The sequence below is a fragment of the Triturus cristatus genome, chromosome 8, assembly GCF_964204655.1.
Source record: "Triturus cristatus chromosome 8, aTriCri1.1, whole genome shotgun sequence".
NCBI lineage: Eukaryota > Metazoa > Chordata > Amphibia > Caudata > Salamandridae > Triturus > Triturus cristatus.
Window position 1 is genome coordinate 354,969,955 of NC_140591.1, and position 23,401 is coordinate 354,993,355.

Consider the following 23,401-nt stretch of genomic DNA (forward strand, 5'->3'; position numbering starts at 1 on the left):
GGTTGCCACAGCTCTGGAAATTCAGACCCTCTACCAGCTAAAGTGAGGGTGAGCTTTTTCATTCCCAGTACCTGCCAAAACCTTTGTAGCCATCCGGAATGTGTTGGTGGATGGGTGGAGCGCCAGTGCACAAGAATATTCTGAGTGGCTGCCGCCAGTGCGATAGCTATCAACCGACCCCTCCTAGATTTTAGGGGATATGTAATAGGATTGGGTAGGCCCAGGAGAACGTATGCGAGGAATCGCGAGATCTGTGTATCAAAGTGGCTGTCCACCTCATCCAGTATGTAAGACCAATATGATTGGATGTGGTCGCAGCTCCATAGAAGGTGCGTGAGGGTGCCCACTTCCCCACATCCTCTACAGCACAAGGCACTCTGTCGTGCGTCAAAGCGATGGAGGCGTTCCGGTGTGTGGCTAACTTAGTCAGTGTTTCTGTGAGTCCCATGTGGTATGCTGAGTGCCGTGCCCTGTGGTAGATGCCATCCCACTCTTTATGGCTAAGAGTACGTCCTAGTTCCCGCTCCCAGCGCATTTGACCAGCGCTATAGGTGAGGGTAGAAGTCATTAACAACTGTCTGCATAGGTCGGAAATTAGTTTTTTTTTTTTTTTTTTTTTTTTAAATCGGAGGTGCGGGTGATGAGACATTTTTCATAGGGGGTTAGTAGGCGTTGAGCGCCTGGTTTGATATGCGGGTGGAGCGCCCAATGCCTGATTTGGAGGTATGGTAGGCGTTCCGATTCAGGGATGCCATAGTGTATCTTAAGTTGTGGGAACGGAATAATCCCATCTACGTCAAAAAGATGACCGGTGCCAGTGTGAAATTCTGGGTTATTAAAGAGGGGCGTCAGGGGGGAGGGAAAGGAGGTCAGGTCGTGGGCGGTGTTAGTGCGATCCCAAACTTCCATGATCGTGCCAGTGATGTATGACTGGGGAAGAATGGTCATTTTAGTGGCTGCTATTCTGCCTAACCATGATAGAGTGTGGTGTTTCCATTGCCCCAGTTCCTTGCGGATGTGCGTGCGGAGGTTGGAGTAGTTAATAGCAATAGTGGCAGGTATGGTGGGCCCCAGTTGAATTCCCAGATAGGAGATCGAACAGGTTGACCACTGGAGAGTGTGTTCCTCTTTCAAATGAGCTAACGTAGCAGGGGAGAGGGAAATGTCCAGGGTAATAGATTTATCGATGCTAACCTTAAAGCCGGAGGCCTGTGCAAAGCAGTACAACTCTATGAAAAGGGCGCGCATCGCAGGGATTGGGCTAGAGAGGGTGAGCAAAATATCATCAGCGTGAAGGCTGATGGTGTGGGTATCCCCTCCAAATTTGATGCCTGTGATAAGGGGTGGCTTCTAACCCTGAGAGCAAGCGGCTCCATATAAAGCGCAAATAGGAGGGGCGAAAGAGGACACCCCTGCCTTGTGCCTCTGTCTATAGAGAAGCGTGAGGACGTCTGGTCATTTCCCCGAACAGTCGCTTTGGGTAAGCGATAACATTTGAGAATTCGTGTGCGCAATTTTTCACCAACGCCGAACCTAAGCAGTACTTGCTCCAGATAGGGCAGTGTACCCTATCGATGGCTTTTTCAGCGTTGATGGCCAGCAACATATACTCCCCCATTGTGTGGGAGGCCTTCTCTATCAGGTGAAGGATTCTCTTGGTGTTATCGCTCGTCTGCCGTTGTGGAATAAAGCCGGCCTGGTCCGGCTCTATCAATTGGGTCATGTATGGTGCAAGATGAGTGGCGAGGATATTAGTATACAGTTTAATATCACCGTTCAACAGGGAAATCGGCCTATACGCGCTGCATTGTGTTCTATCTTTCCCGGGTTTCGGAATAACCACTAGCGATGCTTCCAACATCTCCTCCGGTATGGCCCCGACTTGTGCGAGGGTGTTAAATAAGTTGCACAGTATGGGAGCTATTTGGTTGCAGAAGGTTTTATAAAAGGCCGCCGCGGAGCCGTCTGGCCCGGGTGATTTGGCCAGCTTAAGGCGAGAGATCGCTGCGATAACCTCCTCCGTGCCTATATCCCTGTCCAAGTGGTCGGCCTGTGCTTTGTTGAGGGCGGGTATTGCTGCCGTCTCTAAATAGTCGCTGCAATGTCGTGCATCTAAAGTGTCGCGCATCTAAAGTGTCGCCTGAGTACAGCGTCGCATAGAAGTCTCTGAAGGCTTCCACAATTGCCGTGTCATCTGTGATGAGTTCCCCCCCCAGTGGTGCGGATAGTCTGCACTCCCTGTCGCTGCCTGGTTTCACATAGTTTGTGTGCTAGGAGGCGACCTAATTAATCGCCCCCGGTGTAGTAGGAATGGCGGAGTCGGAGAGCCGCATATTCGGCCCGATCCTGGTCGAGTGTCGCAAGCTGTTTCCGTTCCACGCAAAGTTGACGCTAGGCCCTGGCCGCTCCAGCGCGCTGGTGCATCTGCACAAGTTCAGCTACCCGTTAAGTAAGCTCCGCTCTTTTGCGACTACGCTCTACGTTTTCGGCTGCGGATATGGCTATAAATTCCCCCCATAACACCGCCTTGAGGGCCGTCCATTGTGTCGCCAGGGAGGTGTCTGAAGTGCTATTGAGGGCAAGGTAATTCGTGATAGCGGCCTTAACTTGGTCAACAGTGGAGACCCGGTGCAGCTAAGTGTCGCGAAGTCGCCGGTGTCTCAGCGGTTGTCGTGCAGGGGGGAACTGGAAGGAGGCGATGAGTAGGGAGTGGTCTGTAAGAGACGCCGTTAAAATCTCTGAGTCAGTCGCAAGTGCTTGTAGAGGGGCGGAGCTAAGGAAATAGTCTAGTCTGGCGTATGTTTTGTGTGCTCCCGAGTAAAAGGTATAGGCTCGGCTGTATGGGTGGAAGTGGCGCCACAAATCAACGAAACACAGTTCTTGGAGATGAGCCGACCCAGCTGGAGAAAGAGCGCCAACATGGCTCGTTCGCTGACACCAGCGGTCGTGAATGTTCTCAAAGACCATATTCAAACCCCCCCCCCCAGCAATAGACGCCTCTCCGAGTTAGCCGTTGCCTCAGTAAGTGCTTTATGAAAAAATGTCCTGTCCTTCATTAGGAGCATAGAAGGATCCCACTATGAAGGAAACTCCAGCCACCTGTAACTGATATGTGACCAGGCGACCCTTGAGCTCAGCCTCTTTCTGGAGCACTTTACCCTGGAATGATTAGGAAACAAGAATGGCCACCCCAGCAGATTTAGTAGGATTGGAGGAGAATTTCTGAGTGGGAAAGGCACGTGATTTCATCCTGTGATGGTCTTTGGGGATAAGGTGTGTCTCCTGTAGGAGACATATGTCAGCTTTGGATTGCTCCAAGTAGTGTAGGATTGCCCTGCGCTTAATGGGACTGTTTAAGCCACACACGTTAAGTGTAAAAATACTAAGTGGTGTGTGTGGCATCGAGGTTAACCAAAAACATAAGCTGTATCACATCATGGGCAATCGTGCCGACAAGGGAATGGGGAGCTAGGAGAAGGCAACCCATACCATTTAACAGCTGGTCCGCGTAGCGCAAAGGGGAGAGGAGGGCGAGGTGGACGAGGGGACCCCCCCCTCAAAAAAAAACCCTGAAAACAAGCCCCAATGCAACATCCAGTTGGGGACAGTTTGAACAGTCAAAGTCATGTAACATTGTCCGTCATCTCGAGATGAGCGGTCAGGAAAGAGGGGGCTCTGTTTCGTGACCAAGGGGAAGAGTACCACTCCACCCACCGCCCGCCTAGGCCCAAAGTAGGAATGTGCAGACGGTCCAAAGAAATCCCCAAGTGTCATTTATTACTGGGGCCCCCCCTTGTGAGGGCCTCCGAGATGGCTGTGAGAGCTGCCTGCTGGCTCCTGACTATTACAGATTTGTGTGGTTTCCGGGAGCATCTTCGCCTGCCCTGTTGCTGCCATGCCAACGGGGATGTTGCGGGCCCTGACCCAGTGCTGTGTTCATCGTCTTCCTCGCTCGGCGGGGTGAGACCCAGTAGCTGGCAAGAGTCAATTAATGAGCGGAGTTGGTGGAGTTTGCCATTGTAGCGGAAGATTAATCGAAAAGGGTGTCCCCATGAGTACGAGATCCCTTGCTGTCTAAGGTGTTCTGTCACAGGGCGGAATTGTCAGCGACGTTGAAGAGTGATCAGAGCTAAGTCCTGGTATAGCACCGAGAAGTGGCCGCGGAAGGAGATAGGATGTAGAGATGTCTGCTGGACGGGCATTGGGAGCCCGAGGCGGCCCAACTCTGTGCGCTCTGTCTAGGATAAGGTCAGACTCGTGGGAGTCGCCAAGTATATTTCGGAAAAGGTTGTTGGAAAATGCGAACAGATCTTTGGTATCCCCTGCAGTTTTCACTCCCCGGATCCTGATGTTGTGTCTGCGGGACCTATTTTCCAAGTCCTCCAGATGTGATTGGACATTCATCTGCTGGTCCTGCACTCTGATTGATTACTTCCTGCTGAAGCATTGACATCTCAGTTGCAACAGAGTCGCTCTTCTCCTCCAAAGTAGCTACTCGATCTCCCCCCGCGTCCACATCCCTCCGTAACTCCTTGATCTCTGCAGCGAATTCGGCTTTGACTGACTGTATGTCTTCTCAGAGGATGAGGAATAGCGACTCCAGAAAAGCTTTTGTTATCGGTTCGCCTCCAGCTGACATGGAGGGTCTAGAGGCCACATTCTCCGGGGCTGCGGCCGCCATGTTGGGGTTAGACAGCGAGCGGCCAAAGATATCCTTTAGAGGTTTCCCCTTTCTTGTCCTGGATGTGGACATGCCTTTTCGTAGACTCACAGCCCAGAGCAGGGAGAGGCGGGCGCTAGAGGAGCCCCAACTTGTTCAGCAGGCGGCAAGCGGATGGCCCATCAGATACGAAGTGCGGGTCGCGGCTATCCCACCGGGTGCACCACGCTCTCTTGCTTCCGCTGTAGAGGATATGTTCCCAAGTGGGGGCAAAGAGCACTGTCCCCAGCGTCGCTTCCTCAGAGCTCCAGGGCCCTGTGTGGTTCTCTCCGGGGAGAGCGGTCAAGCGACTGACAGGAGGCGAAGCCCAGGCGATCGGGCAGCAAGCCTTAACCAGAAGGGAGTTAGGAGCAATGCAGACTGGGTAGATAGGATCCTCCGGATCCTCTTGGTGTTTGCGGGTTCTTCACACCGTGTGTGCACTAGACTCCAGTATGCAGGGGTTGCCTCTAAGCAAGACAGATGGCCATTTGTCTCCCGATCATCAGCGGTGCCCTCCCACCTCGAGTTCACCTGGGGGAGAGCTCCCCTGGATCCCAGCAATGCGCTAGGTCGGCTGGACAGGTAGGTGATGGGACCCGTATAGCAAGTGGAATGTCCCTGAGCCGGCCCAGAGCTCAGCGCCTCACAGCCAGGTGGAGCCCCGTCTTGGAAATCGGGGAAGCGTCCAGGTGTCCCTGCGCCCTCCAACGGTCGCTCTTGAAAACCAAGCCGGGGATCCTCGGGCCCAGTGCAAGTGGGACCTTAGTAGATATGCAGGTTGTGCCCGTACCCAGTCCTGATGAAAACTAGAAGCCGGGCCCAAGGGAGCACGAGCAGCAGCCGCAGGTGTCCGGCGTGCCCCCCGGAAACCAAGCCCCCCGTAGACAATCAGGGAAGCGCTCCGGGGCCCCGGACTGGAGTGCCGAAGACGCCTGCCACTGGGCCCGCCAAGCCGGGACTCTCCCCACTCACCGCCCGGGCCTCAGGTCAGCGCTATGGAGCGAGGTAGCGTCGTCAGTGTCTTCTCTCCCCTTCGGGCCCCGCACTGCCCTCCACCGCCTTCTCCTCACTCACCAGGCGCGGGCGGGGCCGTCGAAGATCTTCGCTTGTCACCACTGCTCTGCCGGAGGCACAGGCAAGTTCAATAGCGGTCCTCCAGTCCGCTCGATTTCTCGGGGCGCTATGTTTGCCTCGGCCGAAGCTCCACCTCCCCTGCGGGCAGCTCGAAATCGAAGGCCGGGGATCCTGAGGCCTAGGAGGACGCGGGCCGCTGTCTCGTTGGGGCTCGCAGGCCCGGCGATCCCCCTCTGCCAGATGGTGGGGGCACCCACCGCGTCCCGGGGGCGCTCTGAAGCAGCCGCGGGCAGTCCATCTTGGCCATGCCCCCCTGGGTGGTGTTTTTAAAGGAAGATGAGCTATCTGTGCCCACGTTCTTGGAGGCTCCTCTATAAAAGGAGCAACGAAAGGAGCCACGCGTTTGCGGAGACTGCAACGCTCCCATGGACTTAGCAGTCTCTGTATCTTTTTTCATTTTTTCAAGCGCAGTGTCCACAGCCAGCCCAAAAAGTTGGTTTTGATTGAACGGCTGATTTAGAATGGTTGTTTGGACATCCTGCTTGAAGCCTGAAATGCGCAGCCAGGCATGTCTTCTGAGCAGTATACTAGCATTGACAGACCTAGCGGCAGTGTCCGCTGCATCAAGGGCACATTTAATTGATGCGTTGGTGATTAGTTTGCTCTCTTCGATTAGGTCATTTGCTTGAGTCTTATACTGGTCAGGCAAATGCTGTAATAGGGTTTCCAGCTGGTCATAATGGGCCCTATCATATCTAGATATCTAGCCAGCAGTGCTTGAGTGTTGGCTATGCGCCTGTGATTGGCCGCCTGCGCAGCCACCCTCTTGCCAGATGCGTCTAACAACTTAGATTCTTTATCAGGGGGCGGTGCGTCCCCTGAGGTTTGTGAATTAGCTCGCTTTCTAGCATTGGACACTACTAATGAATCTAGAGGGAGCTGACCTTTGATGTATGCAAGATCTTCAGGGGCTTGCCTATATTTCTTATCGATCCTGGGATTAAGAATCCTGGCCTGTACAGGATCTTTAAATATGTCAGGAGCATGCTTAATCACCCCTTTAATCATTGGCAATATTTGTACAGTCTTCTGGGACTGATCACATGTGCCTAGAAGAAAATCCTCCTCTGGTATGTCCAAGTGCATGTGCACCCATGAAATACAGCAGCCCTATTGATGAGTTGCCCAAACCCAATATTATCATCTGGAGGAGATGGTTTTGTTGGGCATGGTTAGAGGCTTGGGAGGTGTGGGGGATCTATTGGATCATTGTAATCCCAATCGTCTTGTGGTGGGTCATCTGGATCTGTGAACGGGTCATTAGGGTCACCACCCACCTCTAGGTCATCATCATAATCGTCTGGAGGTGGTGTATGTGGTGGAGAAGTTACAGGTTGAGGCGGTGTAACAGGTTTGGGGAGAGGAGGGGTGTTAGATGGAAGGACAGGAGAAGAAGGTGGCATAGGTGATGTGGCACAGTCCTTCTTCACAGGCACTGGAGGGGTTTGTGCTGTGTCCAAATGTCCTCTTCTTGCATGGCACAGCTGTGACCTGTCCTGTTTTAGGGTTGATATAGACCTTTTTCTGTTTAGGATCAACAGGATCCGAATGAAAAACTTCCTCCTCCTCAATAACCGGTTTCGGCACCGATTTTTTCGGTTCCGAGCGGGGCTGTTGCGGAGTCTTTTGCTCTTTGGCCTTAGGAGGCGTGGAGGAATCCTTAGGCTTAGTTTTCGGTTCTGAAGGCTTTGGTTTAGGAGCCGTGGCGTGATTTTTAGATTTAGAGGTGTTCGACGCCAGCTTATCCATGGGCTTCGATGTGTTCGAGGCCGGTTTGTCTTTGGAAGTGGAAGGAATCGGAGCAGATTTCGGAGCCGAGTGTTCTTTTGGCTTTGGTTCCGAAGGTGCCGGTGGGACTAGTACGTGCGGTTTGCTCGGTCCCAAGCTACCGGAAGGCTTGTCTTTTTTCTTCGGAGCCGGGGCTTCTGAAGTGTGTTTTCAGTCGCGACTGGAGCCAACAGGCGAAGTTTTGACCGGTGCCTTCTGCTTTGGTGTGGGAGTTGGGGTAGTGACAGTAGTACTCACTCGTTGCCCAGGAGTGATGGGGTCGTCTGAGTTTTCAGCCTCCGACAGTATTTGGAGATCTTCGGAATCTTCTTCTGGGACATCTGGGCCTTCGTTAAAGATGTCCACCGGTTCCGGAGCTGGTCTCTGCTCCATGACGTGTCTTCGAGCTCGATGATCTCGAATGGTCTTCTTTGATCGAAAGGAAGCGCAGGCTGGGCAGCTGGACTCGTCGTGATCTGGCGAAAGGCACAGGTTACAGACCTTGTGATGGTCACTGTGTGGAAATTTTGCTCCACACTGGGGGCATTTTTTGAAAGGCGTCCTTTCCATGAGCCTTGGGCCTCGATAGTCCCAACGGCCCGTATCGACGACTGGAATCGAACCGATGAAAGGCGCGCCGAGATTTCGATGTTGTATAGTCAATTGGAAAAGTTGGTAGAAGCTTTGCGCGTCGAAAAGTGTGAAAACTAAAATTTCGAACCGGTGCGCAAAAATTGCATCTGAACCCAATGGCGGAAAAAAACAATCTGAGGATGGAGTTGATGCCCATGCGCACTATCGTCCAAGGGAGGAGTCACCTATCTCGTGACTACAAAGACTTCTTCCAAGACAACAACAAGGTGCATGCATCCGAGTCCGAGCATCAAGGTATGGAAATACATGGATCTGTTGTCTTCGCAAGTGTGCTGCTACTACTGCAAGGCACTTTGTGAAAACCCTGGGTGCTGTGGTCACCCCAAATGGAAGGACCTTGAACTGATAGTGTTGGCCGTCCAGAGTGAACCTTAGGTATTTTCTGTGAGAAGGGTGTATGAGAATATGAAAGTAGGCGTCCTTGAGATCTAGTGTGGCAAAGAAGTCGTCTTGTTGAAGCAGTGGAAGGACTTGTTGAAGAGTGATCATGTGAAAATGATCTGACTGTATGTAGAGATTGAGGGGTCTGAGGTCCAATATTGTCCTTAGGGTGCCGTCCTTTTTGGGGATTAGGAAATATAGAGAGTAAACTCCTGTTCCTTGATGTTGTATGGGGACTGGTTCTATTGAGTGCTTTTGAAGCAGTGAAAGAACTTCCTGTTCGAGGAGTTTCAGATGTTCCGTGGACATTGGACGCTGCTTGGGTGGAGTTGCTGTAAGTTCCAGGCAGTAACCATACTCGATAATTTGTCTTACCCACTTGTCTGTGGTGATGGATTGCCAGACAGGTAGGAACTGTGAGTCTCCCTCCGACCGGAGTGGAATGGTCTGGAGGGAGTGGAGGGAAATCACTGTTTATTAGAGGGAGAGGCGCGAGTGTTGTTGTTACCTCGCTCTCTTCCTTTGTTGTTATTTCCTCTGTATCCACCTCTAAAATATCCTCTGTTAGGGGATGTTTGTGTGGGGTTTCTGTATGAGGAAGAAGCAGTGTCTGCACTGATATTTTTGGATGCGCCTCTATAGAAGGAGCGCCTAAAGGAACCTCGTGTGGATGGAGACTGTAATGCTCCCATGGATTTAGCAGTCTCCGTGTCCTTTTTCATTTTTTCTAAAGCTGTATCCACAGCTGGGCCAAACAGTTGTTCATGATTGAACGGGTGATTGAGGATAGTTGTTTGCATCTCCTGTTTGAAGCCAGAGATACACAACCAGGCATGCCTTCTTAGTAACACACTAGTGTTAATGGACCTGGATGCGGTGTCTGCTGCATCAAGGGCACACTTGATTGGTGCATTAGTTATTAATTTGCCCTCTTGAATTAAATCATTGGCCTGGGTCTTATATTGATGAGGCAAATGCTGCAATAGGGCTTCTAGTTGGTCATAATGAGCCCTATCATACCGGGCAAGTAATGCCTGCGCATTGGCTAACCTCCAGTGATTAGCTGCTTGGGCAGCAACTCGTTTGCCTGAAGCATCTAATAATTTAGACTCCTTGTCCGAAGCTGGAGCATCACCGGAGGTTTGAGAGTTGGCATGTATTCTAGCGTTGGTGACCACTAGAGAATCCAAAGGTAGTTGACCCTTGATATAGGTAGGATCATTGGGAGCGGGTTTATATTTTTAGTCAATTCTGGGGTTGAGAATTCTAGCCCTTACAGGGTCTTTGAATATGGCTGGGGTGTATTTAATGACGCCTTTTAGCATTGGTAAAGTTTGTACAGTTTTTTGTGACTGTGCAAAGGTGTCTATTAGGAAGTCCTCCTCTGCAGGGTCCGAATACATTTGAACACCATGGTACCGGGCAGCCCTGTCTATAAGCTGGCTAAAACCAATATTGTCATCTGGGGGAGATGGGTATGCATCGGGGTCTGGAGGGCCTACTGGGTCATCATAATCATCCCAATTGTCCTGTGGTACATCTGTGTCATCATCAGGGTCAGTGAAAGGGTCATTGTTTCCTCCCCCACCCTCTAAATCATCATCATCCAGTGGTGGTGGTGAGTTTGGTGGAATTATGGGAGAGTGTGGTGGAGAGAAAGGCTTAGGAGAAAGAACAAGAGGGTTGTAGAGGTGAAGTAGCACAGTCGCTTTTCTTTGGAGGCACCTCAGGGATGTGTGGGGTGTCCAATTTCCTCTTTTTGTGTGGAACATTAACCACATGTCCTGTTTTGGGGTCCACTTGGAGTGTTTTTTGTTCTGGATCGCTGGGATCCGGTCGAAGAAGTTCTTCCTCTTCGGTAGTCTCTTTTGGCGCCGATTTAGTAGGGTCCGAGCGAGGTTTAGATTTGTGCTCTAGAACCTTCGAAGGGGTTTTTGGATCCTTCGGCTTCGATGTCGAAATCTTTTTCGGCTCTGAATTTTTTGTTTTCGGATCAGAGGCCTTTTCCTTTGGCGCTGAGGTGATCGGTACCGATTGTTTTCTTGGGACTTCGGGAGTTGGATGCGCTCCTGGTTTCGGTGCCGATGGTGCCTGCGGGGCACTGATATGCAGTTTGGTCAGTGCTGAGCCGCCGGAAGGCTTCTCCTTTATCTTCAGAGCCGGGGGCGGGGCTTCTGAAGCTTTCTTTCGGTCGGTCTTTTTTCAGGTGGGGTTGGGGTAGGGGCAGTTGTACTCACTCGTTGACCTGGAATGATGTGGTCGTCAGAGTCTGAGTCATCTGCTTCCCAAACGATTTCCAGATCCTCTGAATCCTCCTCCAGGACATCGGGGCCTTCACTGAAGATGTCCTCCGGCACTGCGCTGCTTGCTGCGCCATAACGTGTCATCGGGCCCGGCGATCATGGATAGTTTTCTTGGATCAAAACGAGGCGCAGGCTTGGCAATTACTCTCCTCGTGCTCGGGCGAGAGGCAGAGGTTACAGACCTTGTGGTGGTCGCTGTGTGGGAATTTAGCTCCACACTGGGGGCATTTTTTTAAATTGAGTCCTTTCCATTAGCTGTAGGCCCGAAAGGCGTCGATGGGCCCAGCGGCCCTCGTCGACGACTGGAATCGGGTATTTGAGGAGCACGTCGAAGGGCACGCGAACGAAACAATACCGTCGAGTTTCTTTGATGATTAGCACGTCGAAAAGGTTTGGAAAACACAGTACCGAACCAGAGCGCTGAAGTTGCATCCGAACCAGATGGCGGAAAAAAACAATCTGAGGATGGAGTCGATGCCCATGCGCACGATCGTCCAAGGGAGGAGTCACCTATCTCGTGACTACAAAAGACTTCTTCCAAGACAACAAGGTGCAAGCATACGAGCCCAACACCAGATGGCGATCTATGCACAGAGTGTGAATTCTGCAGCTCATATGCCTCGAACATATGGTTATTATGCCCTTGGAAACGTATTTCAATGACAACTGGAGTGACCAGGAATGCTTGGAAAACAGTCATGACAAATACAGTGACTCTGAACAAATATTAGTAGCCCTCATTAACTAGAGGGACTAAGATCTGATTAAAAATGAGGTCTATGATTTACTTAGAAACAGTCATCCCTGCATACCAGTCTTATTACATGCTTCCAAAGGTACACAAATCCCTAGTGAACCTACAGGGGAGGCCCATTGTGTCTTCTAGATACAGCCTCCTCGAAAATACCTCATTACATTGATCACTTTTTGAGACAACTGGTATCAGCACTACCCTCGCATACAGAGGATACAAAGGATTTCCTTAAAAGAATTGAAGGTATTCACTGGGAGGACAACCGTCTGTTAATAAAATTAGATGTCTTGTGCTAGTATCAGAGTGGCTGCTTGTGAACATTTCCTGAGAGCCAGGCCAATATGTTACTATGCACATACTAGTATGATACTAGAGATCATGCTATATTGCTTGGATAAGAATAATTGTTCTCTTCAATAGAGGCTTGTACAGTCCGGTTCGGGGAACTGCAATGGGTACTTGCTTTGCCCAGAGCTATACCTATCTTGTAATCTGGTGGGAGGGGCAGGTGCCCATGGCATCTGAGTTTGTCCAGGACATGAAAAGGTGGTAATGTGGCTCAGGTTTATTGATGACCTGTTCATCATATAGGATGGTGCTGCTGAAGAAGCCATCAATTTTGTGTATCGTTTGAACCGAAACAACTTGAACTTCCAGCTCATGTGTAATATACAAGAACATTGGTTTTTTGTACGTGTGTGTACAAGTATATGGTGACAAGCTGGTATCATAACTATATAGAAAACCCACAGCAGGCAGTAGCTTAATGCACGCCCAGAGTCATCGTAGCTCCCTAAAGTGGAGCATCCTGTATGGTGAGCTAATAAGAGCAACATTTAACTGCAGCAATCGGGAACATTTTTTCATTAGAACAGGAAATTATGGTCACAAGATTAAAGGAACAAGGGTACCCTGAGTGGGTGTTCAAAAAAGAAAGTGAGTGAGAAATCGAGGGACCTAATTTTGTTCGGTTAGGAAGCACTAAGAAGGATGAGATAATACCACTGGGAGGGTAGTGAGTGAGAACACATTTATAACATATTGCAGGAGTAATGACTGTGTGATGTTCTGGTAAAAGGTGACAACATGGCCACAGAGTGACAACAGGGCCAAACTCCCGCCGCTCCACGTAGGGCCTAAAACATTCCCCCTCCTGGGTAAGTCTATATGGCCATCATATCATATGTCATTTTTCACTATAGATGTATGCTCATCTGATCTGCACTTGAATGCAAAGCACATTACTGGAACACTAAAAAGACTGACACTAATGTATGAAGAACTTTGCATATGTCAACCTGGTATGAGACGTTTGTATGACACCTGCACCAATTTTGAATGCAGGGTCCATGTAAACGCAGCAAATTATTAAATACTCACACAAGGCAGGATCTGTGTGTGACACATGAACTCACTGACATTAAAAGAAACGCTTTTCTGTTTCCTCATTTGCAGGTACCATTGATGTAGCAAGTATTACTGCATTGGGCATGCCCAAAAAATTATTTTATTGTGCATGACCTAATATATTTTTATAAAAGAGATGTCAACATTGGAATGTTAGGAAAACAAACCTGCCCTGACGAATGTCTCAGACTGCTTTTGGCCATTGGTGTAGGCGGAAACATGTTGGCACTATAAGGGGCATAGGACCATCAAATCCCACCTGCCTCTAATATAGTTTATTTTAATCTTCTCCCATCCACCTTGCATATAAAGGGATACCTTGGGAGTGTATGAGGAATTTTTAATAGTATCTTCCCTGACTAGCAATATACAAAGAGCTCCTTGTAATACGGTCGAGCCCACCCTTATCTTTAGGAGTCAGGGTGAACCCGATGATGAAGCATGCCACTACTAGAGCGTGAGTGAGGTTTGCAAATAAAAAAGGATTATTTTTCCATATTCTCACTTTTTACTGAAGGGGCGTTGTCATGACACACACTCTCCACTGCATTATTCCTCATCAAGCAAAGGGATACTTTTTTGTTTTACGAACACATGTGCTCCACTGTCTGATATATGTGGGCAGAAAAACCCATCCATTGCTGATACAAATACCAGAACACATGAGAGCAATAATCATGATCAACATTATCCACTGGTCAGGCATTTTGAAGAATTTCACCACCGGGATTGTAATTTCAGAGTATTATGGTATAGAAATAGTTGACCAGACCATAGAGGGCGTGAGAACATACTTATGAAACTTAGAAGACCACCCTGCCTTGTAATTGATCTAAACATGAAATTCCCCTGTGGCTTTAACTCAGATGAAGAAATGTCAGTCCACCTGGGATGAGTGATTCTGAGCTCAGTGGATTTTGTTGTCTCTATGTACTGCTAAAATTCTGTATGTCGCCCTTATGGCCTAAGTATATATTGTTTTTTAACAAAAGGAGATTTTGTGTTAATTTTAATCTTGTTTCCCTTTTTTCCACTCACAGGAAGGAGGATGGGACTCGCTACACCTCGCAAAGCTGCAGTGGACAAGACCTGAAACCTTGGATATGAGAAATCTGTTTCACTCTGTGTGAGAAGGGGGGGGGGGGGGGGGTCTGTCTTTGTGCCACATGCCAAGTGGGAGGAAACAAATGTATGTTTATGTAGGCCAGACCTTGTGCTCTACATGTTTGACTTATAAGGGAAAGGGATATAGGCTGCCTAACCACTTGGGATTGATTGCATTTTTCTGTTTGTATTATTTTTGGTATTTCTCTTTACTCTATTACCTCATCAAAAATATGATACACATGGAATGGATGTATCAGCACCTATGTTTATGATTCGAACTCATGAGGAAGGTTTACACGATTGATACTACGAACAGGAATACAGAACCTGAACTGTTTATAATTATGGTGGCCTTAGATCCTATAAGAGTGTATATTCAAACTGTGATTTCGTGTACCTGCCTCTTGACTCTTTATCGATTATTATTATGCAACTATTTCCAGATGAAGTGCTAAATTAGAAATGACATTAACATATGATCAGGCATGCATATTTGGATAGTATTTATATCTGTTTGCAAGTTTATAGGATTTTCGATCTATCTCTACAATACCTGTTTTGCTACATCATTGTATTGCTTTACAACTAATATGTACTTCTACAGTTGATTATGGTACATCACAGTACTATTTCCATGTTTATTACAACACATAAAAGGGTCTAAGGCCAGCAGAGTGAGCAAGGCTGTGGTGCTGCAACGCAATGCTGAGCTGCTATTGGATAAAATAAATACATACTAAATCATGATAATCCTGAGTGCGCATTTGGTTTGGAGTTCTACTGAAGCCAAGTGATGTGTGATGTGTGCGTATATATGTGTGTGCGAATATATATATATATATATATATATATATATATATATATATATATATACACCAGTCTCCAACCAAGAGAATGTACATGCACTCAAACTAGTTAAAATTGCTTTATTGGACAAAATCCAGCCCCTGCTACAGGTTTCGGCATACAGCCTTGTTCACGCTTTTACTATTAACATTGGCTGTTTTTAACATGAACCATTAGAATCCAGCACTACCTGTAAATCCTTGATAGTGGTGGAAATCTTCTCTATATTCCCACCAAGCCTCTGCTAATTTATAATAACCGAATATGCAGCACTGTCAATTTATCCAAACACTGTATACAATGACCAAACGTCTATTTACATGATGGTTTACATAAGTGGAAAACGGGGTGTTCCACTTGCTTGGTGTTATGAAGTTGTTTTAACACATATGTACAAATATCCATTGGCTTTGCCTGATATCAGTTTTATGAGACAGGGAAACTCGGTATGTAATGCTGTATTATTACTTCTTATATCTCATTGATTATAGCTTATATCTGTAAAACCGGGTATGTATTATTGTGTATGGGACGTCCTCATGGGTCAGTACTGTGTAATGGTACAGAGATGCATGTTTTATTACTTCCATTTGCTTTACATTATTCAAATAATTCACGTGTACAAGGAATCACACTACAGAGTGCAGAACAAATACTTATCAAGTTTCCTTTTGCACATTCAAAGATGATGGCTTTGTCTTGCAAACCACTGACAGTCATAACTACCAGAACCCTTTTGATGGTTATGTTCACTTTTGAATATATGTGGTATTGGTAACCCAGTCAACCCGTGCGTGAACACGGCTGTAATGCCGAAACACGGGCTGGATTTTGTCCAACAAAGCAATTTGAACTAATTTAAGTGTGCGTGCATTCTCCTAGTTGGAGACTGGTGGATTTTCGTAGCCGGGGGCTGTACCCGGCACTACGGAGGGGGATGGATATATATATATACATATATATATACATACACAAACACTCCCACTTCCTTAGAGACATCCAATGAAGGAGGCATGGACTTCAGGCTGTTAGGAATATGGCTTCTTTTATTGTTTCAGGTCACCCTCAACCCGGACATACGAGAGACGCGTTTCAGCATTGCAGAAGCCTTTGTATTTGTGTATATATATATATATATATATATATATATATACACACACACACACACATTAAAACAAGAAACATATTTCAGTAAACTTTTTTTTAAAGAAAGGGAATGAAGGGCAATGTTAGCAGATAGGCTGCATTATAGATTAAAAAAAAACTAACACTGTGCCTTTAAGGGCCTCTTCCTTCCTCCTGTGTACCATCATACCCCACAGGTGACAGTTTGGTCAGTTGTTTTTTCCGGCTCCTGGCAACAGGGATGCTTGAACACTAAGTTCAGACTTTCTGGCTTTCTTGCACTGGAAATCTCCTCCAAACCTTTACATTTGACATCCCTTTAGGCTATAAGAATTTTTCAACAGTGTTTTAACAGGACTTCTCTTTCATTTTCCTAGGAGAATACGTTCACTGTTTGCGAACTGCCATGCCTGTGCCGGCTCCTCCGCTAAGATGGAGGAGCATCACCTCACTGCTATTCCTCAGTATAAGAAAAAAGAAAACGATAACTCAATGTATGTTATTATCATTTTGTTTTTCTTGTTGCAGGCACAGCAGTATTGGGAGGCAGGGCGGGCTGCTCTGCAGAAGGAGAAGAGGAGGGGAGGAGTGGTTTTCACTCCCCACGTGCGCATGAATGTTTGGCCGGCCTTCCTGGGCCGGCCAAACATTCATGCGCACATAGCATGCTCTCAACCCAGGCTGCATTACAGCCTGGGTGGAGAACATGCCCAGGCCCCCATTCCTCATTTTGCTGGCCTGAGCAGCAATGCACTCTGAACTACTGGCTCCCACAGATGAGTTGCCACTGTAGATGCATATGAAACTGAGAATGCTGGAAAAGCAGAGATACAAAAAGAACAGGAGCAATGATATATATCCTATATTGTGTAACCAAAATTAGAGAACCATTTTTATTGCACCAGCCTAGGGATACCGACATCAATGCACTGTAATGGTTGAATGTGATAGGAATATGCTGTAGCCAGAGGGCAGGGGAGGTAGTTACGTGTTTCTCCTTGTGGTACTGAGATTTTCAAAATTATTCTAACAATGTAACTGTGATTGTGAAAATGGCAATAAAAATCTATACGCAAAAAAAAAAAAAAAAAAGGATTGTCCAAATCTGTTTGCTTTAGAGGGCTGGATCGACAACAAGACACTTTGACAATTAAGAAACATGACAACATGGGAGCTCCATTGTTGTTGATATCCCCTTCTATGTCGAAATCCAAGGGTATCTCACTCTGTCAATATGGACACCACCATCAAGGACAAGAGAGAGCACCATTTGTATAAGTAATCCAGCCCCTCAAACATGAGTGCAAAGATCAACAAAGTTTGTTTGTGGGTTTGGTAAGATGTCTCAGAGAGACTTTCCTGAGAGAAACTAGAATGACAAAGGCCTCCCACCTCCGTCCATGTAATAGGATCAGTTTCGTGGTCGTGTTGGAAAAGTAACTTTACTTACATTTATTCAAGACGAAACATCTTTAAACTGATAAAGACAAAGAAAAATATTCGAAACCACAAAGTATCGGCGCCACGCACATATGAGCAGATACACAATTAAAAGAATCAAGAGAAAAACACTCATCGATGTTCGGCATCAGCACTGAACCGCTCATAATATCTGAACGGTAGCAGAAAATGCGTAAAATAAACAAAAAAAGACAATCTTCTTACCTTTCCAGTTCAACAGGATCACGTTTCCACCAAGTTTCTGGCTCATGGAACTGCACGGTATAGCCTTGTTCTATTGCCTGTATTAAAAAAGGTTACATTAACAAAATGTGCCAGTATCCTTCAAAGAGCAACCTGACAATAACATTACTTTCAGTCATTAATTCATGCGTTCCGCAGAATCAGTTACTTCAAATATAAGACTTCAATGTACAGATCATAGCACATTTAATAAGAGGCAGAAAAGGGCACTTGCACTACAATGGTGGTCACATTGGTAAGAACAGCAAATGCATCCTTACTGTAGGAACTAATTTGATCAAGACTGCGGAAGCAGTTGAAACACATTGTGTGAATTAAACAACTTGCAATCTATCGATGTATGGACTTGATTTTTCCTGAGAGCGCACATTATTTGAGACTTGTTTGGGGAATTGCTTTACCGGTTTGCTCCACCTCCCATGGGCCCTACAGATCCAGAAGGACTGATGTAGGAATATATATATATATATATATATATATATATATATATAGATATAGATATATAGATATATATACATATATATATATATATATCCAAAAACTGCTGTGCTTAGCGGCTCAGCGGTTACAGCAACCGCAATGTATGCCAGGAATAGCTTCAGAACGTCCTTCGACAGAAGGTGATAAAGCAGAGGAATGGCACACCAGGAGAATTTACAAAGTTTTATTGTACACAAAAAGCAAGACGACGTGTTTCGGCCATAAGCCTTTTTCGAGTGAATGCAATTGGCAAATTCCCAAAGAAATAGGTACCAATGTTTTCAAAGCACAAGGAACATGGAAAACATACTATAATAACGTAAGGAGCTTCAATCTTACAATCAGAAAATAGACTCTGTATCGACAATAAATTATAATTACATTCAATTACATCGGTCTCCAATGTTTGCCTATATAGCCATTGAAAGACAAAGGAATAAAAGTGAGTCGATCTTTCCCTGTGAGTCACACTCAATTACATTTTTCAAACAATGTGCATTTTGTCCGTGCCTCGGTATGTCAATAAAGTTATTACTTTTGAACATTCCGTATGTATATATTTGTATGTACATTATACATGGTTTGAGGCATATGTGCTTGTGAGTGAGCAACAGTGATCATCACTAGCCGTGTACGGTTGGCATTTCAGGTCGTGCATCGGACATTTCTTCGCAAATTATTTGTCAATTGCCATAAATGCGGACATTGTTCTATCGACATTAATTCAAATTACAATTATGCCAACTCCGATCATGCATCTTTTAAAATTTGAGACACGAGATATGACAATCATAATATTAAAGCAGTCAATTGTGGGTAATGTACCCTTGCCTCAATCTTTGCTCAAATCCTTGCGAAGATACTGGTAATGATAATCACAATAACAATAATATTAATATTGACATGCAGGGTAATGTACCCTGTTATCAAGACCAATGTAAACAGCCATAACCGCAGTATAATTACATGTTCCCTGTGCTTATAGGTCCACCTGATTATCCTAGGGGATAGCCACTATCAAATTATGTGCTGCCCAAAGTGTAAAGTGTGATATCTTGAACTGAGAAAGTGCTAATAGTGCTTATAAATGGAACTGAACCGGATATATGATTGGCATTGACAATAATGACAATTCCCCATATCCAAAATTAAGAAAAAATTATTATTTTCTGAAATTATCATCATAGAAGTTTCACATAGAAAACTGGGGTATTAGCCCTGTACTAATTCCAATTAAAATCAGTGATACAGTGCAATTAATATTGATAAGAGGAACGAGATGCTGCTGCTACATCGTACTCAACCTATGTGGGTAGCCAATTCTTCCCCACTATTAAGGCCATTTGGGGTTTTTGTGTTTAGATCAATAATATATCTAGATTCCTTTATTCTCAGATTGCGTTCCCGATTCCCACCGCGGACGTGTGGCAGAATTCGATCGATACCAAAAAAACGCAATAATTTGTTATCACTATCGTGTTTTTGGGCAAAGTGTTGGGCTACTGGGTAATTTCCATCACGATTGGTTATGGCCCGTAGATGTTGGAACGCAATCTGAGAATAAAGGAATCTAGAAATATTATTGATCTAAACACAAAAACCCCAAATGGCCTTAATAGTGGGGAAGAATTGGCTACCCACATAGGTTGAGTACGATGTAGCAGCAGCATCTCGTTACTCTTATCAATATTAATTGCACTGTATCACTGATTTTAATTTGAATTAGTACAGGGCTAATACCCCAGTTTTCTATGTGAAACTTCTATGATAATAATTTCTAAAATAATAATTTTTTCTTAATTTTGGATATGGGGAATTGTCATTATTGTCAATGCCAATCATATAGCCGGTTCAGTTCCATTTATAAGCACTATTAGCACTTTCTCAGTTCAAGATATCACACTTTACACTTTGGGCACATAATTTGATAGTGGCTATCCCCTAGGATAATCAGGTGGACCTATAAGCACAGGGAACATGTATTTATACTGCGGTTATGGCTGTTTACATTGGTCTTGATAACAGGGTACATTACCCTACATGTCAATATTAATATTATTGTTATTGTGATTATCATTACCAGTATCTTCGCAAGGATTTGAGCAAAGATTGAGGCAAGGGTACATTACCCACAATTGACTGCTTTAATATTATGATTGTCATATCTCGTGTCTCAAATTTTAAAAGATGCATGATCGGAGTTGGCATAATTGTAATTTGAATTAATGTCGATAGAACAATGTCCGCATTTATGGCAATTGACAAATAATTTGCGAAGAAATGTCCGATGCACGACCTGAAATGCCAACTGTACACGGCTAGTGATGATCACTGTTGCTCACTCACAAGCACATATGCCTCAAACCATGTATAATGTACATACAAATATATACATACGGAATGTTCAAAAGTAATAACTTTATTGACATACCGAGGCACGGACAAAATGCACATTGTTTGAAAAATGTAATTGAGTGTGACTCACAGGGAAAGATCGACTCACTTTTATTCTTTTGTCTTTCAATGGCTATATAGGCAAACATTGGAGACTGATGTAATTGAATGTAATTATAATTTATTGTCGATACAGAGTCTATTTTCTGATTGTCAGATTGAAGCTCCTTACGTTATTATAGTATGTTTTCCATGTTCCTTGTGCTTTGAAAACATTGGTACCTATTTCTTTGGGAATTTGCCAATTGCATTCACTCGAAAAAGGCTTATCGCCGAAACGCGTCGTCTTGCTTTTTGTGTACAATAAAACTTTGTACATTCTCCTGGTGTGCCGTTCCTCTGCTTTATCACCTTCTGTCGAAGGACGTTCTGAAGCTATTCCTGATATATATATATATATATATATCCAAAAGAAAACACCTCCTCCGTGAAGGTAAGAGGCCACTTCGGGGAAACATGGAAATCCTTTATTTAAAACAGCACAAGCATGATGAATTTCGGAATGATAGCCTTCCTCAGATGATGCTGCTGCTACTAACAGGTTTATGACTCCTCCCTCATTTTTAAGTGTCCTGCATGACCCCCATTGGAGGGAGTTTTCCTACCCCAGGTCACATGGATGCTCTCTCACTGCAGTCCAACATAGACTACAGTACCCAGAAAGCACTACTGCTGACTGAGTGCTGCATGGGGAAGGTAAGAATGTTCAGGGAAAAGACGCGGTGTTTAAATGGAAAGTCCCGGTTTAAAATGTTTACAGGCTTCCTCAAGTCCCCTAAACGTTCCAGCCCCTGGTGCAGACTGTTGTTGGGACGCAAGTCGAAGATACAGTGATTTCGACTCCTTGTATATGTATATATAAGTATATATATATCTTTTTTTTTTAAGGGGAACACCACATCAATTAACCGGTATGAACGATACTAGCGAGGAGCCCTGAAACAGGTTTGGTCCTTGTATGGTTAGTTGCTTGAAGATGGTCATAGCAATTGTCACGGAATACCTCATTTATTCCTTGAACTTGTAATTTTGAGAAACTTCTCACGTATTTTATAACCTGTCCATGTGTGTGTCCCTTTTTTATCTAATGTTAAGGATTTTAATGTGTCCATTTTAGGTATGGTTTTAATTAACTAAAAAAAATGAAATTATTACCCAACAGAACCATAGGGGTCGACTCTGAGCACCACAAATTAACAGGTTAAAGCTTAGAAGCAAGCTTCAACAAAGGAGCAATGTGGTGTCATGTGTACTTAACCGCACAACTTATTTAAATATGTTTATATATGCCTAATGACTGAGAATCAAGACCTTTCCAGATCGCAAAGACAACCTGGGTCCACAAACAATCTAAAGCACACCAAAGGAACGATCTGACCAAAGCCAGAAAAAAAATATAATCACATACATACATCCCTAACTGCCCCATATCTTTTAAGACCAACTCTTTTCACCTTTGAATTTAACAAGACTGATACAGCTGACTCTCATTACCCACTGTAATGTGCTCCTTTGTGTATGTCTAAAGCCTGTTTACCATTTTGATTACCAACATAAAGCAAGCCATGCTATATGGAATGATACACCCTGGATGGACGACAGTTTCCAAACGGAGGCTGGCCTGGACCCCTCACAAGTCCATACACCTCTTTGAAGGAAGGCACAGTTATTACTCAAGCATGTTTTATCAAAAATACTGAAAAAGGAAAAAATTTACATGTGCTCTGAAACCACAATGTAAATAAAACAAGCATTTGCAATGCAATAGGTCTCACATTACTGATAGTTTGATGTATTGGCATTGCAAATAATAATGCAACGCCAATAGCTCATACTTTCAGTAATGCGAGACCTAGTGCATTGCAAATGCTTGCGTTGTGAGCCAGGAACCAGAATTGTATGTCTCAGTACAGTACTGCAAGCTGCTCCTAGACATCCCTAGTAAGCAAGGCACCGGCATTGTATGTCTCGGTGCAGTACCGCAAGCTGCTCCTAGAGGTCCCTAGTGAGCAGGGCACCATCACTGCATGTCTCAGTGCAGTACCACAAACTGCTCCTAGAGGTCTCTAGTGAGCAAGGCACCACCACTGCGGACCTCTTTTGGTCACATATGGTACTGCACCCTGCAGAAGATATGGTAAATCCACCCCACATATAATGCATTGTTTGCAAGACAGTACTACGAGTACATTCAAATAGCTATGTCCATATATACAATTAGTAGCTTTGAAATGTGACAGAAGAATTATTACATTAATTTTGAATTAGGTTGTACTCTGTGTGGAGCTGATTAAGGGAAATTTATAGACTGTCTCATATAAATGTGAGATGTTCTAGTAAGCGAAGTAACCAATGCCAGCCTAGCTTAGGACCAAGTGTGTGTCTTGCCTGAAGTCTTTTAAGAAAATAGTGCCTTGAGGCTGTAATTGAAACCTAGGGAGTAACAACACATGTAACAGGGGGTGTCGTCATGGGAGGTTACAAGAAGAGACATGGCGGTACTAAGGAGGGACTACTAAGCCTATTGACCAATGAAAGGCCACTATTTCCAAAGGACAGGGACAGGAGCCAATTAAAAAGATG

At 45.4% G+C, this 23,401-nt stretch overlaps 1 protein-coding gene across 6 annotated transcripts in view; it reads right to left on the reverse strand.

The window, feature by feature from the left end:
* Positions 1 to 23,401, reverse strand: part of LOC146802120 (uncharacterized) — a 465,690-nt gene that overhangs the window by 155,475 nt on the left and 286,814 nt on the right. For all 6 annotated transcript variants that reach the window (XR_014967698.1, XR_014967699.1, XM_085621680.1 and 3 more), the window contains exon 6: positions 17,846 to 17,922. Coding sequence is in view for 4 of the 6 variants with exons in the window: in XM_085621680.1 (XP_085477806.1) it covers positions 17,846 to 17,922 (77 nt within the window). In the remaining 2 variants the exon portion in view is untranslated. The remainder of the gene's footprint in view (positions 1 to 17,845; positions 17,923 to 23,401) is intronic.